We start from the raw sequence: 16637 nt of genomic DNA on the forward strand, positions 1-16637 counted from the left end.
AAAATGAGTGAGTCGAGATGAGTGAATTCAGATGAGTCGTGAGTTGAAATGAGTGAGTCCATGACGAGTCTGTAGTCACGAGTCGAAGTGAGTGAGTGCAGATGAATAGCGAGTCAAAAATTAGTAAGTCAAGATGAGCGAGTGAGCCCAGATTAGTTATGAGTCTGAGTCAGCCTGAGTGAATCTTCATCATGCGCGAGTCTGAGTTCATGAGTCTGAGTGAGACGTCAGCTTGCGCGAGTTTTTCATGAGTATGAGTCCAGGTCTTGTGAGTCTGAGTCAGAGTGGGCCCGCAGATGGACCAAATTTTTCTGAGCGAGCCTGAGTGAGCACACGTGATTTTGCCAACCTACGTTCAGGAATTCAAAAATCTACTTCTGCAAAGGCAAGAATAAGTAAATAGAGCTGCAGCACTAATTAACCTGATATAACACCATGAAATATATTTCAGCAACATTGGGTCTTCCGCTTCCCCTTTTCAAATCTCTTTTTCTGCAGCCGCTACATGTTGAGGCTGTTTCTATACATTCTCAATCGACTCGTGCCGACCACTGGTTAATGCCTGTGTTGCCTTTTGATGTTCATGTTTTTAGCACTGTTTCTCAATAGTGAACTTATGGTGCCTGCTAGGCTGACAAAATGACCCAATTAAATAACTGCATCCACAAGACATCTGAAGGCCAAGTGCTTGATTATTTTGTCATCTATGGCATCAGTAGCAGAGTTTGTCACTGGTATATTGATAAATTTTACAAAGGTGCACTCATAGCATATAATTAATGCAGTTCGGTTGCCTTTGTACTCTCCATCACCCACATTCATGCCAGCCTGGCGGGATCAAATGTTGAAATATTTTTGTTCTCGTCAATGGGGAAAGCACAGGCATCATTCATTGTTCAAAAACTCTGGCCTGGGGGATGTTCTCTGTCAAACCTCTCAGGCAGTGTTTAAAGAGTCCTTCAGCGAGGACCTTGCAGCAGTAGGCTTTGCTAAGTTCAGATATCTGTAGGTGTAGTTTCGCTCAAAGCATGGTCCAGTATGATGGCCCTTCACAAGCAGCATATATCGGAGGGTAATGTTGCACATCAATGAATTGAATTCAGTTCTAGTTTAGGCATGTTTTAAATCACCTCTGCCACCATGAAACGTGTCAACGTTGCATCAACGCATTCTTCAAACTGCTTGCCTTTCCTAGATCTCACGAAGCATTATTACCTCAGGATACGAGATGGTCAAAACATTTCAAAATTTCTCTCTTGGGCTACGATAGCCCCATGAATTCAAGCACACGTGAATTCTAACCTTATATGTGCACTGTACACAGGTGGCTTATCTAGTCCTAAACACACACAAGCAGCTACAACAGTAAACAAAAACTGAAACAGGTTACAGCTACTTTGGCTTGATTTAAGTTTGACCAGATGCTTAACCTACGACGCCATAACACTAGTGCCGCCAAATGATGATTATGCTGATGATTAAGATGTAATTCAATAAAACTTCAGGAATCTTCCGTACGAACTGGGAAGGTTGGCAGGTATGCATCCACATGCCATCATTACTAACGTAAACTTCTGTATAAAAATTTTATTCGAACAAAATGACTCAAGGACACGTATTAGGAAGCAAATTTGTTGAAAATTGACCAAAATTGATGCCATTTATTTCGTGCTTGTACCGCCACGATGCACCTTCATGTGTGACAATAGATTACTCTTGCGATTAAATGCACGAGAGCACGTGCCACAGCCAAACGGCCTCTCGCCTTTGTGGATCATCTCGTGTTTCTTGAGATTCGATGTATGCGAGAAGGCCTGTGGGCAGACGGCGCACTTATATGGTTTCTCGCCCGTATGTGTCCGCATGTGCAACGTGAGGCTCGCTTTAACACGCGTCTCATAGGAACAAAAGCTGCAAGAGTAGCGGCAGTCTTCGATAGTGGCCATGGCAATGCTCCGGCAACCTCGCCCGGCCACAGAGCCAGAAATTAAGCTGCGTGTTGGTACAGACTTAGCAAAGTCTGCATCGGCAAGGCTGCTTCCATTTGCTCCTATGTCCAAGCAAACGTCATAGGTGGATGAGCTTGCTATCCTCCCGATCTCTGTTGTCTTGCTGGCCAACAGCTGGCTGGAGCCGTCACAAGCCAAGCCTGGGAAAATAAAGGACTGCTGAAATGGCATGCAATAGCCACAAAAATGGCAGGAAGTCTGAGCGCAGGAAAGAGAATTCCTTTGAACATTTCTAATGCGCATATCTCCAACCTAAACCACATTTATACATTCCTCGCTTATCAAGATCCTGACAGCTTCTGTGTTTATTTTGTCTAACTTCCTTTTTTACAGGTCCTGAATAGCAATATTGCGCCAGTAAAGACTGCTACAAATGTATTGCTGGTCTCAACTGCAAAGTTAAAATTCAAATGCAATAGCAACCACAATGACATCCTAGTGATACTTCCTAAAGTGAAAACAAACAAAAAGTATGGGAGCCTGTATAAAATAAAGTGCACAGGCAACAATCTGCATTCCAAGATAAGCATGGCAAGGTATGACCAAACTCAAATGAAGAGAGAAGGCTGGTCACAAATGGCACAGGGTATAGCTAATTGGAGAGCAGTACCACAGGTCTAAGTCCCACATTGGACATAAGCAAACTAATGACAATGATGATCATCAAGAGAGAACTATGCTGTACAGTGAAACCACCTAAATCACGTCTGAATGCAATAACCTAACAAGACTAAACCCCACCCACCACAACAGAAAAACACTGTCCATCAACTTGGACAGGGATATACTTATTGAATATAAAGTCTGCTTGGGGAATAAATGGGTCCTTAGCGACAACACAAAGTAGCCCTTTTCACTCAAAGTTGGGTGATATGCAGCGAGTGCAATCCATGCATAAAGTAGGCTTTGTTCCTTGGTTATCCACAATAGAACGCTCAGAAAATCAAATTCACAACACTTTGCATTTATATAGAAGAGCCCAAGAATACACCACATCGGAATCTTATGCCCTCATTTCAGTCTACTCTCAATAATATCATAGCTTCATGAAAGAGACAATTTCACTGCCAATACTGCAAAAATATATGAATATAACATCAACAAAGAGAGCAAACTACAGATGCTTGCTCCATAAAACTTATCAGAAACATGTTATGTGGTCTTATGCTAATTAGAGTTCAGGCAAAATGCTCGCTCGAAACTGAGAGATCAGATGAGTTGTACTTATTTACGCTACATCATACAGTTTATAGTCCATGTTAAGGTAAACAACAAATGCACTCAAATCTGAGTTGTTTTAAATGCCTATGTCTGCAGAAAAAAATTAAGGGCCATCTAAACTGGTGTCTGTGTGTGTGCATATTAGGCATTAAACTAGAAAAGCATAAAAAAAAAACCCGCCCAGAAAAGTGCAAGACAAAATGACCAAATAGCAAAGAAAGTGACCAAGAAAGCACCCTTCAATACAAGTTAAACCAAATGTAACGACTATTCCGGATAACTTATATGTCACCCAAAGATTTCAGGCCTTGCACCAAGCACAAGAACCTTTAGAGCACATTAAAAGGAGCATTGTGAAATAATAGGGTTGAATTTAGAGACTAGAAATCTTTATTGTGGCAAGCACTATTTCTTAATGATAAAATGCTCGTGAAATTAATGGAATAAAGATGCATATCCCAACCACAAACTCTCTCCAAGAAGCTTTCATAAATCCAGCCCTCTGATACGATCGGCCAAATCACTATAACACTTAGCTTTGAAAGCTCTTGGCTCTACAAAACATATACGACAAAATTCAATTAGTACCTAAAACAAAGAAAAGCCTGCAGGAAGTAATTTTTAATTGTTCAACCTAGCCTTATTCTTAACTTCAAATTTGACCAATTAGAGTAAGAATATTTTATCAAATTTTACGTAATTGGCTCACTCTCAACAAATGCTTACAAAGATGAACTAGGCACAAGCTACAACTCGTAGAAAAAGCCATATGCATAACACCATACAAACAATGTGCACGTATTCCTCTTCACAAAATATGCAGAAATATAAGGCACAATGAACTAGAAAGCAAGCAGGAGATCATTACGGAAGAGCCAAGATTCTTTTGCAGGCATCTATCTCATCTGTAGAGTACCAGTATAGTCACTAAGAAAAGATCTACCCTCATTAGCAGAAACTGACACCAAGCAAAACAAGCAACTCCAACAGTCATAAAACCTCATGTTTTCATTATCTGCAAAGAACTACACACAGAATTATGTTAACAATTTTAGTTAGATACTATGTAACATTTTAACAGAGTGCACGACCGCTTGACATTCTTTGCACTTCTTTCAACTATTTCCGATACTCAGTAACACTGCAAATACAAACTACAAGATGTTTTGTTTTCATGAAGATGCTTCAAGAAATTTAGTTTTGCTTTGACACAAGCTGCTGATGAATGCTGGCTAACAATATAAATAATGGGCAATGCACATTCAAGCATTTCCACCAAAATACCAGGACTGCGCAATTCAAATGGCACTGTTTTTCGGCCACAGCTGTACTATGAGTGGCACAGTACAGTAGAACTCCTGCTATAGTAAACTCGGATACAGTAAAAACTCAGATGTAGTGAAGGGAAGCTGAAGTCCCAGTTCCTCTTCCATATACAACTGTACACTTCTTCCCCTTTATAGCAGAGATATTCTTGATAAAAATTGGCTGTAGTAAACTGCACATGGCTGAAGAGATGTACTTCCATTTTAAGCACCACCTAAATAAGTCAACTGTTTCATTACAAATCTGTGCCATTTAAAATAAACCAAACAATCTAAGCACATTGAGAACCAAATAATGTTAAATTCCAATCAGATCTACAGGGAGGTTGTTGTAATCTAAGTTCTTCTATTCTCCATTTTTACCAACTGAAACAAATAAAATCACACATCAAAAGATCACCAATGTTCATTACGACACATAAGACCAATATGCTCAATACTGCAGAAATCTACAATGCGAGCGATATATACTTTAAAAGACCTATTTACCAAAACATTTCATTTCACAATGCCCCCGCATCATTGCTGCATCTACAGGAAACAAATGCAAAGTGAACCTCCACACTTTCAATCTAGCACCACATTTCTGTCTAAATTTGTATAACCAGCAGTCAATGTATAGCCAAGCAGCAATCCTACCCATGTTCACGACAATGAATTGAACACTGATGAGTCGAAATTATTACGCATGCATTGCGATTTCTTGATATATCTGGCATGCGCAGGCCAAAAAATAAGCTCTTTGCCATTATTCCACCACAATTCATTCTAAATTTAAGGCGCCAAAACAACATGCACACATACAAAAAAAGAACTGGACAGAGTGCCTTTTCTTCTTTTCTTGTGTATGTGCATGCTGTTTTGGCGTCTTAAATTTAGAATGAACAGACACCAATTAGCCCAACAAGAAGTTCTCTTCTGCCACAATTGTTTAAGCAAGCCTACTATGTGGCTAATGTGTATAAGAAACAATGTATCTGGAATGTGATTAAGCTGAAGAATAGAAGTTGATCTCCCCGGCACTTTTCAGTGCCTTGTCACACACTTTGGTTTTTATAGCCCAACAAAGAAGTAGTACACCTCTGCAGCCTACACAGAAGGAATGGCCATGACGTTATCATGGTAGAGCTCACTGTATATTTCAAATGAAGATGGCCTCCCAAACCTGATTAAAGCTAGTAAAAATGCAAAAACTGTTTTCACTAGCCATGCTGAAAATGAAACGTCGTTATCGCACATATACATGCTTTTGCACGAAGCAAAAATATTCGCATGGTTGCTGCTTAAAATTCTTCTCTGAATCACACTGACATAGTGTCTATTGCAATTATTTCCAACGCAAGAAATTGGAGCAAGGCTAGGATGAAGGCTGCCCTTGAGTTTGCTAAAACATAAAATCTGTTCTCAAATGCAGTTTTGATATCCTTCAACAAGAAGTACACATTCCTTTATCCTGCTTTAATACCAATGCGAGACCCTGAAAAAAATTCGACAACCTCAAAGGGGCACTTACGAAAACTCCATAAGACATTAAATCTGAGCGAAAATCTGCTCCGTGGCTCTGTACAAATCCACTCATATTTCTTCAGCAGCAGAAAGATGCATTGATGCCAAGAAAGCTAGACTTAAAAATCAATATTTGTGCCACTCAATCCAATCTGATGCCAGCAATACAAAAGAGGTGCCCTTTTCAATTCAGCCTCAACTATGCCAAAAATTCTTCACAAGGCATACATGCCCTCCTTGCTGCCAGTCACTTAAAATTCGTTATAAGTAATGCTTTGGGCCCCTCCTGAAAAAACAAAATTAAGTAAAGATGGCTTAAGGCCATTTATATATAGCCTTTTCTAGCGATTAAAAGATCCACTTACAGAATAAGTAGCCTCAAGTATCTCTACATATCAAAAGTAATAAAAATTCACAGTCAAATGAACTACTGCTGCCTTAAACAACAGAAAACATCCCAGTGCCAGTGACATTGGTCCACTTTCAAGGAAGCCCTCTGAAATGAGACCACAGATAGGTTTGCCACTGGCAACTGCTCCACCAGGCCAACAACATATCACTGAACACTTGGTACCGCAATACCATCCACTGCAGGTGTGTTCGGTACTCTCGAAACTGCATGTGGCACAGTTGCCTAGTGATTCAACAAGTGGCGTTGCAGCGAATACTTGCGACAAAACTCCTTTGCGCAAAGGTCACACCGAAACCGCTTCTCTGCCGTGTGGCACAGCATATGGCTCGTGAGTGCAGTCTTCTGAATGAAGGCACGCGAGCAGATACCGCACTTGTACTGCTTCTCACCAGTGTGGATGCGCCGGTGGTGCACAACGTGCTGTCGACGCCTGAACGCCTTGCCGCACACGTCGCACTGAAAGGGCCGCTCATTGGTGTGTATTCGCTCATGGATGACAATCCTGGCCTTCCGCTCGTCCTTGTACGGACAGTATCGACATCCATACATTGTCCGTCCCAGAGGATTCGCTGCTACCACAGGATCAGGAGCGATTTCACCGATGTTACTCAAAGTTCTGCTGAAGGACAATGCTACTGTGTTGTCATCTACTAGCTTCTGTGTGTCCAGCGAACTAGATGTCAGTGCTGGGACAAGGATGCCGATGTCGGCCTGGCCAGAAACATCAGCTGCCAAGGAGGTAGACCACTGGCTGCAAGCATCGATGGGAAGCACTGCAAACAAGAGGGCTTTTGTCAGCAATGATTTTTTCTCAGATTGATGAGCATTGATGAAGAAGCATTGATTTAAACTAATGGTTGAATGTTTGATCGCTAATAACTAATTACAGTGAGGTTCTCTCAAATTCACTAAATAACACAACAGACCACAGCAGCCAGAACACTAAAAGCACAAGTAAAAAGAGATAAGATCGAGAGATAAGAAGATCGAAAACAGATAAGAAAGAGATGAGAAAGAGATAAGATCACTTTTTGTGCGACACCTTCTCTGCCTCTTCTAGTGCCTAAGCTTCCCCGAGGCCACGCAGGATAGGATACAACTTTATACTTTCTTGAATCCTGACAAAACACTTTCCCCTTCTGAGCAGACATTAATGTAGAAATTCTCGTTTCCAATATGCCACATAATAAGAGAAATGATCAGCACACGTGATTCAACTTCAACGACAACATTCCGCTGGACATCAGCAGGCATGATGCCCACATAAGCGACAAGCAAACCAGTTTTTAATGCAATGCGATAACATTAATGGCCCCAGTCTGCATTCCGAGTACAACATGTTAACCCTGGGCCACGCAGGCGAATCTGTAAGGCTTGCTTATTAAAATGGTAGCTAACAACTATGCTCAGGAGAATATGTGGGACAACAGAAACACAAATTAGGTGATTAGTGATTAAGCAAGTTGCAAAATATGTGGCAAAAAGAGGCATAAATTGTGGAATCAGTAGCTGCATGTATGCAAATGAGGGCGCACAAAGAAGCCGCAGATGAGAGACTTTAATGCTGTTGCACGATGCCCTCAATGATGGACTTATGTACCCGCCCCCATTTTTTTTTAATTACTGGTGTAGAGAAGATCAACTTATAAATACCAGGACTTTTCTGTGTAGCAACTCATAAAATGACTAGAACTGCACGGAGCCTATGCCAAATTCAGGGACTGCAAAAAATAGTCATGATGCACACCATAATGAAAAGGGTACTTTAAGAAGCATCTCTAGGTCAGTACTCTAGCAACATATTGATTGAAGCACTATAGACGCACACATCACAATGCACGAACCACATCCAGTATTTCCTTACAACTGCAAACATTCTACAAATTAATTCCATCTTGATGCTGTTTGTTTCTCAAGAATGAAGAACGGCTTTAACATCCAAATGTTTTAGGTTCAAAGAAGGCATTAAAATAATATACATATATATATATATATATATATAATCGATGAAATACTGTTGGCTGCCGGAGAAGGGGTAGGCGGCGAACGCGATGGTTAGATGGCATCCTCGAGGCACTGCAGATGAAGTTATGTGACGTTAAGAAGATAGTGAGAGACCGGAAAGCGTGGCGTGACATGGTCCATAGGGTCACGAAGAGTCGGACACGACTGAACTGAACTGCCATCTTAGTTATCGAAACACACTGGCTCCCTCAATGTTATGAGTTGAAATTATGTAACAGCTCTTATACTCTTTTTTTTTTTCATGCATTACATGGCCTAAATATTTCTTTTACATGTCACAGACATCGTTTCATTGTGCAATCAAAACTAAAACAGCAACAAGACTTCCCTAAAACCCCAAATATTTTTAGTTAAACACACCATGAGTTGATCCCTGTAATAAATGTTGCACTAATTGAAAGAAGAAAAACATGCAATGAAAATATTGCTTTTTAAACTCGTTTTAGGTAAAACAACAAACTACTTTTTAGAAACACTTCCTCTGTACAACTTGTTTAACTGCATCTCAAAATATTTCATCCCCACAAAATGGAAAATCTCTCAACACTGGTCTGCACGGAAGCATTAAATAAAGTGACAGGTTCAATCATAATGCATGTATCCAATTTCTGCAGCACATAACAAAAGCTTCACCATATTAGGGAACATTTTTAAGGTTCATATCTACAAAATGTGTATGCTTCAAGTAAAAAGGACACACAAACAGATACAGTATACGCTTAAAAGTGAATGCCATAGCACCGTAGCCCGACATCACCTATAAAACCAGCCCTATCCCTGGACACTGTGATACATCATGGCATGAAGCAAAGACGAACAGGGTAGGTACACTGCCACATCAAGTTCTGAAAGGGCCTCCTCATTACTTATAACAGTAAAGATTTTCTTCCAGGCAAGCAGCACTACAGCAATTGCAGTATTTGTGAGAGCTTGTGAAAGTGGCTCTAAAAACATGCCTTCATTTCCATAGTACAAAAATAAAACAGAGCATACAATACAAACACCTGTGCACCTAGAAAGATGGACTTGCATGTAAGTGGGAACATTTAAGGTCACCGCAGAGAATCACAGAGGTAACACTAAGACAAACTGAACTATGCTACCTGAGTTAGACAGCTTTGATATAAAACCATGTTGGAACAGTTCTTCCTGTCAACATGCATAAACATAAGGACCAGTCCTACCATGTTAGTGGGACTCTGAATAGGCCATGGTTGCACATGATGTAACTGCCACACCAACAAATGCCCCTTCGCCTCATTTTGATGCAGCAGTAATGTCAGCAGCAAGGGAAGCCTCTCAACGAAAACACAAGTGTCTTATCTTGATTTGGTGAGCGCCATATACTAAGTACATTACATGAAAAAAGCCGCTGCCCTCATCATGCAATCCCACAGGGACTGTGACTGTTTCGTGATCAGAAGCTATGCTTAATAACAATTACCTAACAAGGCACAGCAATGAACAAGCTACCACAAGTTAACAAAAAGTACCTATTTTGAGACCAAATATGGCTCATAAGCATGCCCTTCTTTCATATCGACTGAGCATTTCCTCAATGAGACACATTTTTGCCAGACCACAAGCATCCGAGTAACAAACAGTGCTTAAAGGAGACGTGACTTTGAAACTGCAGACAAATTGTCAAATATTTGCTTTTTTCAAATATTCGTATCTGCTTATATACCTCTTTTTTATGCTGTTTTATGTTTTTATGCTGTTGCCCCATCCACCAGGAAGTACTCATTTTTCTTTTCGTTCCAAGCATTGGCTTTGTATTGATGAAATGCACAAAGAATCATTCTTATTCTGCATTGTGCTTTCTGACTAAATGACTACTATGGAAGCACATTTTCTGATGACTGCTTTATCTTTTTGATCCTGCTGACAATTTTTTGTGCACTCGGAGCTATATGCAAGTTAAGACGTTCTTTGTTTTTCCAATTTGCTAACTTAAATTCTTAGTAGACAATTTCCTCTCAGTCTAGGCACATCTAAGGAAATCGCATTGCAAAAATTCGAAACTGAAAATCTGTCTTTTGTAGGAATAAAATAACCTAAGAACATCTTGACCTGGAGAATGCTGGGAGATGCTCAACGAATGCTGATTCAGCTGTCCGCCCTGTTAACTCTGCTGGTTTTTCACAAGAATCAAGACAGAAATATTCTGGATAAACAAATGTTCTTGAGCTTTAGCCCCGAAGTTTTGTAAGGGTAGTCATGACAGCATTCTCAATGAGCACAAAAAGATGTGTGCAAATAAAACAAGAAATAAAAATCGTCTTCATGAAAGCCGCATCCCCCTCCAAGGCTAGCATAAGGTAACATGGCTCTTTTGCCCTGGCCACACATGAACAAACAAAAGCTGCACAAAATGTTGCCACTGTAACACTGCCACAATTCATACAAAGAGCCAGAAATTTTAAAAGCCTTGGGAACTGAAACTTTTTTAAACACCGATGCAACATCAAGCTACTAATAATGGTACTGCACAGGGCCAAATGCAAAACATGAAGCTCTGAAAACCGCAGCTTCGGCTGACCCAATATATAAGGCAGTTATATAACAGTATACAACGCGGAAGCCAAATCAGCAGCAGCTTCAACTGACCCAATATATAAGGCAGTTATACTAACAGTGTGCAATGCGGAAGCCAAACCAAAACCAGAATTGTGCAAGGGAATTTCACCGCAACCTGCAGCTTCTATGTGCTCCTATCCCAACTGCACTATTAATTTTTCACTCTCTGGTATGGCAAAGGAGTGTTTACCATAAGTGAGTACGAAGGGCAACAGCAACCTTAAGACATGAGGCTAACCCAAAACAGCTTCTCCGCGAGTTGTCAGCCGAGGAGAGAGACATTACTTCATCAGAATCTTGTGTAATCAGTCTCGTAAATAGGCCCTATGGGCCCAAGCTAGTGGAATCAAAAAAACAAGGAGAATTGGCAAAGCTGGACTGTCACTGTCAATGACACAGGTGCGCTTGAATAAGTGACCATACACACCAAAGTAAACTGAGAAAATATTTGAGACATATACAAGATCTAACACCCATGTTCCGCTCACAAAACATTTCTTGCAAAGTTCTCTGTCAGGGAAGTGCAATTACAGGGCAAATTTCCTTTGGAAAAGTCTCCATGCTGATTTGGGATAGGCACCTGAAAAGGAAAGTTTACGAATACAGCAAAGTCAGTCTGGATGTTACTTTAAGATAAGAAGCTGCTTTCACTAAGAAGCAACTGGCTTTTCAAATATTCAATAATAGGAATGAAGCATTAAAAACAGCTGCAGTTGATCACATGCAAAATAGTAATAGAAGGCGATTCAGCCAATTGGTAATGCATGCCTGCATCACTCAACACTCAGAACAAATTAGACAAAAGGAATCAGTGATGAAGTGATTGAAGCCATTAACTGTCTGCAGTATCTGCAACAAGGCACGTGAATATGCATGCCCAGTTTGGAGTTGCAGATGCATAGTGATCAGCAAAACATGTCACTAACTGCTGCCGAATTCGCGGCAAAATTAACATTAAAATGGAGTTAATCCTGGCCCTATTCATTAATTTGTGGTATGACAGGTACAGCTTTGCAATATATAACAAGGCCGTGGGGGTTTGTTTATGCAGTGGACTTATTGGCCAGGTTTCAAAATTCAAGAATTCCAGGATTTTAAAGATACACAGGGCATTAATCAAAATGGGAAAGCAATTTGTTTACAATATAAATTAACAATGTTTTGACTCTTGTTTAGCTTTGATTTCTATTTTACCATTTCTCTCTCTCTCTCTCTCTCTCTCTCTCTTTTTTTTTTTTTTTTTATCCGAATATTGCAGCGACCGCTCGCTTTAAAGCTTCGCAGCGGCGAGGCCAACACGGCGAATCGAAATGTACGAAGACTAAGCGTGAAGCACTGACTTTGAAGCTTAAAAGGCTACCATTTCTCAAGCTTTTCGAAGTATCTCGGTTGCCGCGCAATTCCGGATGTTATTAACACAAACATGCCAATTTACCGAGTCTCCCGAGCAATCTGTCATTGAACAAAAAAATAATAATAACAATAATAATAGGGCTTGTCCTGGTCCCTTGCGCCTTGTTTAAATATCTCTGCAGGCATTTATATTCATGAATACCAGATATTCCGCCTCAACAACTTTGCACGACAGTCGGGCAGCGCGGGAACCACATCCGCACCGCACATGCTGCAGAACAGGATTGCACACATGAGAGCACCCGAAAGCCACCGCTGAAAACGTCATGGTCGCTGTTACTTCCGACACATGAAGATAACAAGGAAAAGCGCACACAGATGCAACGACTCTGCACACTACACAAACGAACCGCTTCGACACATCCTTGACCATTGTGCCCGCGACATCCTTGAAAACTACAGACGCCGACTTCACGACAATCGTATCTTGGATCCAAATGGCTCGTGGCGGCTAGCATAGCTTTCGGTTTCGGAATTCCATCTACCGATTTTGCACTGCCACTGTCCAGTTTTCCTTCACTGCCAGCGTTCTCCTCAAAGAGCTTGCACGCAGTTATTGCCCAATCTACGCCATATTAATAATAAAAAGCAGTGTTTGAGAGGCCGTCAGGCAGTTTCAACACCAAATATAATATCAGCGTATGCTGCTGCGCTTTCAGTTTGTCTAGAACATTTTTACTGCAGTGTTTGTGAAGGTATATAATTAAGTTCATCGATTTAGATTCGAAAGTGGTGCGCACATGTTAATTTAGTATCGTTGGAATTTGTATTTATATTGTTCGGCGGTATGCAAATACTTTCCAATCCCGTTTTCAACAAACTTCACGCACGGAATTCAATGAGTGAGTTCCAACTATTGACATGTGGCTCACGTCAATTCATGACTTAAAAAGAAAAAGGAAACGGCTAGAACAGTGAACTTTGCTCTTTTAAATAAAGATATTAGCAGGTTGGACAGCAGAATTTTTTTAATAACTTCCTCTGGGCAAGAATAAATATCAACATTTACTGAAAGGGGCATATATAGTATCAGGCAGCAGATTATAGGGGGGCATAAAAGAAAAAGGAAAGTGCGCAGCCCACACTTGTTGCAGCAGTCAGAATACCATAAATATGGGTGATAATTTGCAATATGATTGAGGCTAAGAAGGATTAGATTAATTGTTATATTACATCAACTTAAGTATTCAGGTTAAGGTGGGGTCCAAAATTGCTGAAGCATAGTCCAGTTTGCTGTGGACAAGTGTTTTTTGTAACATGAGCACTGGAGAGGTAGGGGGGCACATATCCAATGGTAATTAGCATGCACTGTTGTGGTATGGATAAAAAATAAATGAACAAGAAAAGGGATATACATGGAGGCTGAGATGGATGACTGCCACTAATGACTGCCACGACGGTAACACAGCTAATTACAGTAATAAATTCATTTGCTTCCTCTATAGATAATAAAGGCCAAATCGATGCAATATTTTTGGATTTTAGCAAGGCATTTGACAAAGTTCCTCATGATAAACTAATTTTTAAAATGAAAGAAATTGGCATTCCTGATATTTTAGTAACATGGATTAATGCATACTTAAAAGACCGAAAACAGTTTGTTGAAGTGGGGGGGACAACGTTCGGGCTCTTTCCCAGTTTCATCCGGTGTTCCCCAAGGAAGCATTCTGGGCCCTCTGCTTTTCCTTTTGTATGTCAATGATATTGTTGAAGTTGTTAACCCACCAGTGCAAATTCGATTGTTTGCTGACGATTGTGACCTGGACAGTGCCTTGAACAACGTTTTCGAATGGTGCGACCGATGGGGCATGATTCTGAATGCTGATAAAAGTGTTTATATGCCGATAACCCGAAAAACCATACATCATATAGCTACACATATAAATTAGGCTCTCTCCCTCTTCAACAAGTATCCAACTACAAATACCTAGGAGTAACCATAAGTAGCAATCTATCGTGGAACTTGCACATAAACAATATCTGCTCTGCTGCATTTAGAAAATTGTGCTGCTTAAGACAAAAATGCTCCTTCTAACATTAAGCTACTTTGTTATTCTTCATTAATTAGACCTAAACTCGAATATGCATGCATTGTGTGGGACCTGTATACTAAATCTAACGTAAAAAATCTGGAAAGAATACAGAGAAGAGCTGTCAGGTTTATTTTAAATAAATATGCAAGGTCTGACTCCCCAACCACTTTAATGGAGACAAATAAAATTGAACTACTTGAACATCGAAGAAGAAAGCTTAGATTAAAGTTTATTTATCAGTTATTACATAACAAACTCGGTTTGGATCCGTCATCATACTTAACGTCAGCACCAACCAGACAAACTTGTCAACACCATCCCAGTTCCCTAACCCCTATATTCGCTAGAACAGACACTTACAAATTTTCGTTCTTTCCACGCACAGTAACAGATTGGAATCAGCTAGTTAATCCATTGTCCCATGAGTTTTAACCAATTGCTGCTATACTGTGTTGTCTTTTTTGAAGTGTTGCGTTTTCTTTTGTGCCTTGATTGACTTGTTCACCCACCCTGCTTGGACTCAGTGTCTGCAGTATTTTGTAAATGAATATATATATATATATATATACATATGTTAATTAGGCAATAATTCAGCAGCCAGAGATAATGTGTAAGAAACATGTACAAGACAGATAATGTGCATATGAAACGAAGTTGCATTAGCCGCACACAGCATGCAGGTGTAGGAGTGGGATCATATTGTACACACAGTACAGCAAGTTAATTTTGATATTATGCAGCCATCAGCAAATAATTGTATCTGTTACAAAACATGCAGTTCAACACGCTAATATGTAACATATAAATAAGAAGGAAAAGAGATCCTATGAGCCCCTGGAAAACACCATGCAGAGCAGACGTCAGTGCTTAGTTGGGAAATAGCACAGTTAGCAATGAACCAGAATGGTAGAAAGGAACTAGTTCAGTCAAGACAAAAAAAATATAAATTAAATCAAGGTTAATGTGCATGACTTAAGAATGTCACGGCACATTTTCCAGTCCCTCCATCAAATCTAGAAAAGCACAGTTAGCCAATCAACATTCATCCCGAACGATATACTTTATGAGTGATAATACAGAGCTTTAAAGGGCAGTCACATTTAAGGAAGCCATGCTGCGTGTTAGTAAAAAATAAATAGGATTTCAGGAAATCAACACAATTCCAGGATGCACTGCGTGTTCTGTAAGGTGAGGGTTTATTCATTGGTTATGCACTGGGACCCGAAGAACAGCTGTGAAATCTGTGGACATCCAGAATGGAGCACGCACAGTGAGAGAGATGTTAGTGATAGGAATGACGCAAATGTTCTTCTTTAGTGTGGGCAAGTAAGTGAGGTGTGAGTTCTCATTACCCGAGTTGTCAATCTGAACCATGTTCCAGATCATTGGGAAAGGCATAATGTATCGAAGGATTGTAGAAACTCTCGAAAAGCGGCATTGAACAAGGGTGCCATTGCATTTTTTATATAAAGATGTAGCCGCCATGGCTGGGATTCAATCCAATGACTTTAAAGTTGATAGCTTAACATCATGATCACTGACCTACCACAGTAGCTAGTGCTGACATATTAAGCCAGGAAACAAAATTTATGATTTGCACCTAAGAATGCAAGATGTACTTCCTGGAATCATATATATATATATATATATAGGGCGAACAGTTAAGCCCACTAATTTTAAAGAACACAACAGTAGTTCTTGCAGGAAAATAAAAAGAAATAAAGCATGCACTACACCCTCTGCAGGAAACACAGCTATAAGTCATATATTTCAGATTCTCTCTTTGTTTCCTTACCTGTCATGACTGGAACATTTCTGGATCCTCTGGTGCAAATCCTGTGTGACAATTCCTATGAACACAGCTTCTCTTTGCTGTATTTCTCACAGTATATATATATATATATATATATATATATATATATATATATATATATATATATATATATATATATATATATATATATATATATATATATATATATGAGTCTGAATCCATATAAGTAAACAAAATTGTAGTCATGTGAATGCAAAACTATCAATGTCTTTTTCTTCATTAAGCTGACTCATTGTACAGATAACGCAGATCTATCATAGCTTAGTTAATCTTAAAATG

At 39.9% G+C, this 16637-nt stretch overlaps 1 protein-coding gene across 1 annotated transcript; it reads right to left on the minus strand.

Annotated features, from left to right (window-relative positions):
* Nucleotides 1–1578: 1578 nt before the first annotated feature.
* Nucleotides 1579–12890, minus strand: LOC146178833 (uncharacterized). Its single transcript, XM_084578577.1, has 4 exons — nt 12634–12890; nt 11610–11658; nt 6863–7246; nt 1579–2149 (listed from the first exon to the last, which is right to left on the minus strand). The coding sequence occupies exons 1-4, from the start codon at nt 12862–12864 to the stop codon at nt 1662–1664; spliced, it is 1152 nt and encodes a 383-aa protein (XP_084434703.1). The 5' UTR covers nt 12865–12890; the 3' UTR covers nt 1579–1661.
* Nucleotides 12891–16637: the final 3747 nt, after the last annotated feature.

The sequence above is a fragment of the Amblyomma maculatum genome, chromosome 9, assembly GCF_055883805.1.
Source record: "Amblyomma maculatum isolate TAMU_Amacu chromosome 9, ASM5588380v1, whole genome shotgun sequence".
NCBI lineage: Eukaryota > Metazoa > Arthropoda > Arachnida > Ixodida > Ixodidae > Amblyomma > Amblyomma maculatum.

Coding starts and splice junctions, on each gene's coding strand:
- LOC146178833 (XM_084578577.1), bottom strand. CDS start 12,864: ATGGTCAAGGATGTGTCGAAGCGGTTCGTTTGTGTAGTGTGCAGAGTC. Junction 11,659..12,633: donor TTGTTGAGGCGGAATATCTG/GTATTCATGAAT, acceptor TTTCCTTTTCAG/GTGCCTATCCCAAATCAGCA. Junction 7,247..11,609: donor TTCCAAAGGAAATTTGCCCT/GTAATTGCACTT, acceptor TCTTGTTTGCAG/TGCTTCCCATCGATGCTTGC.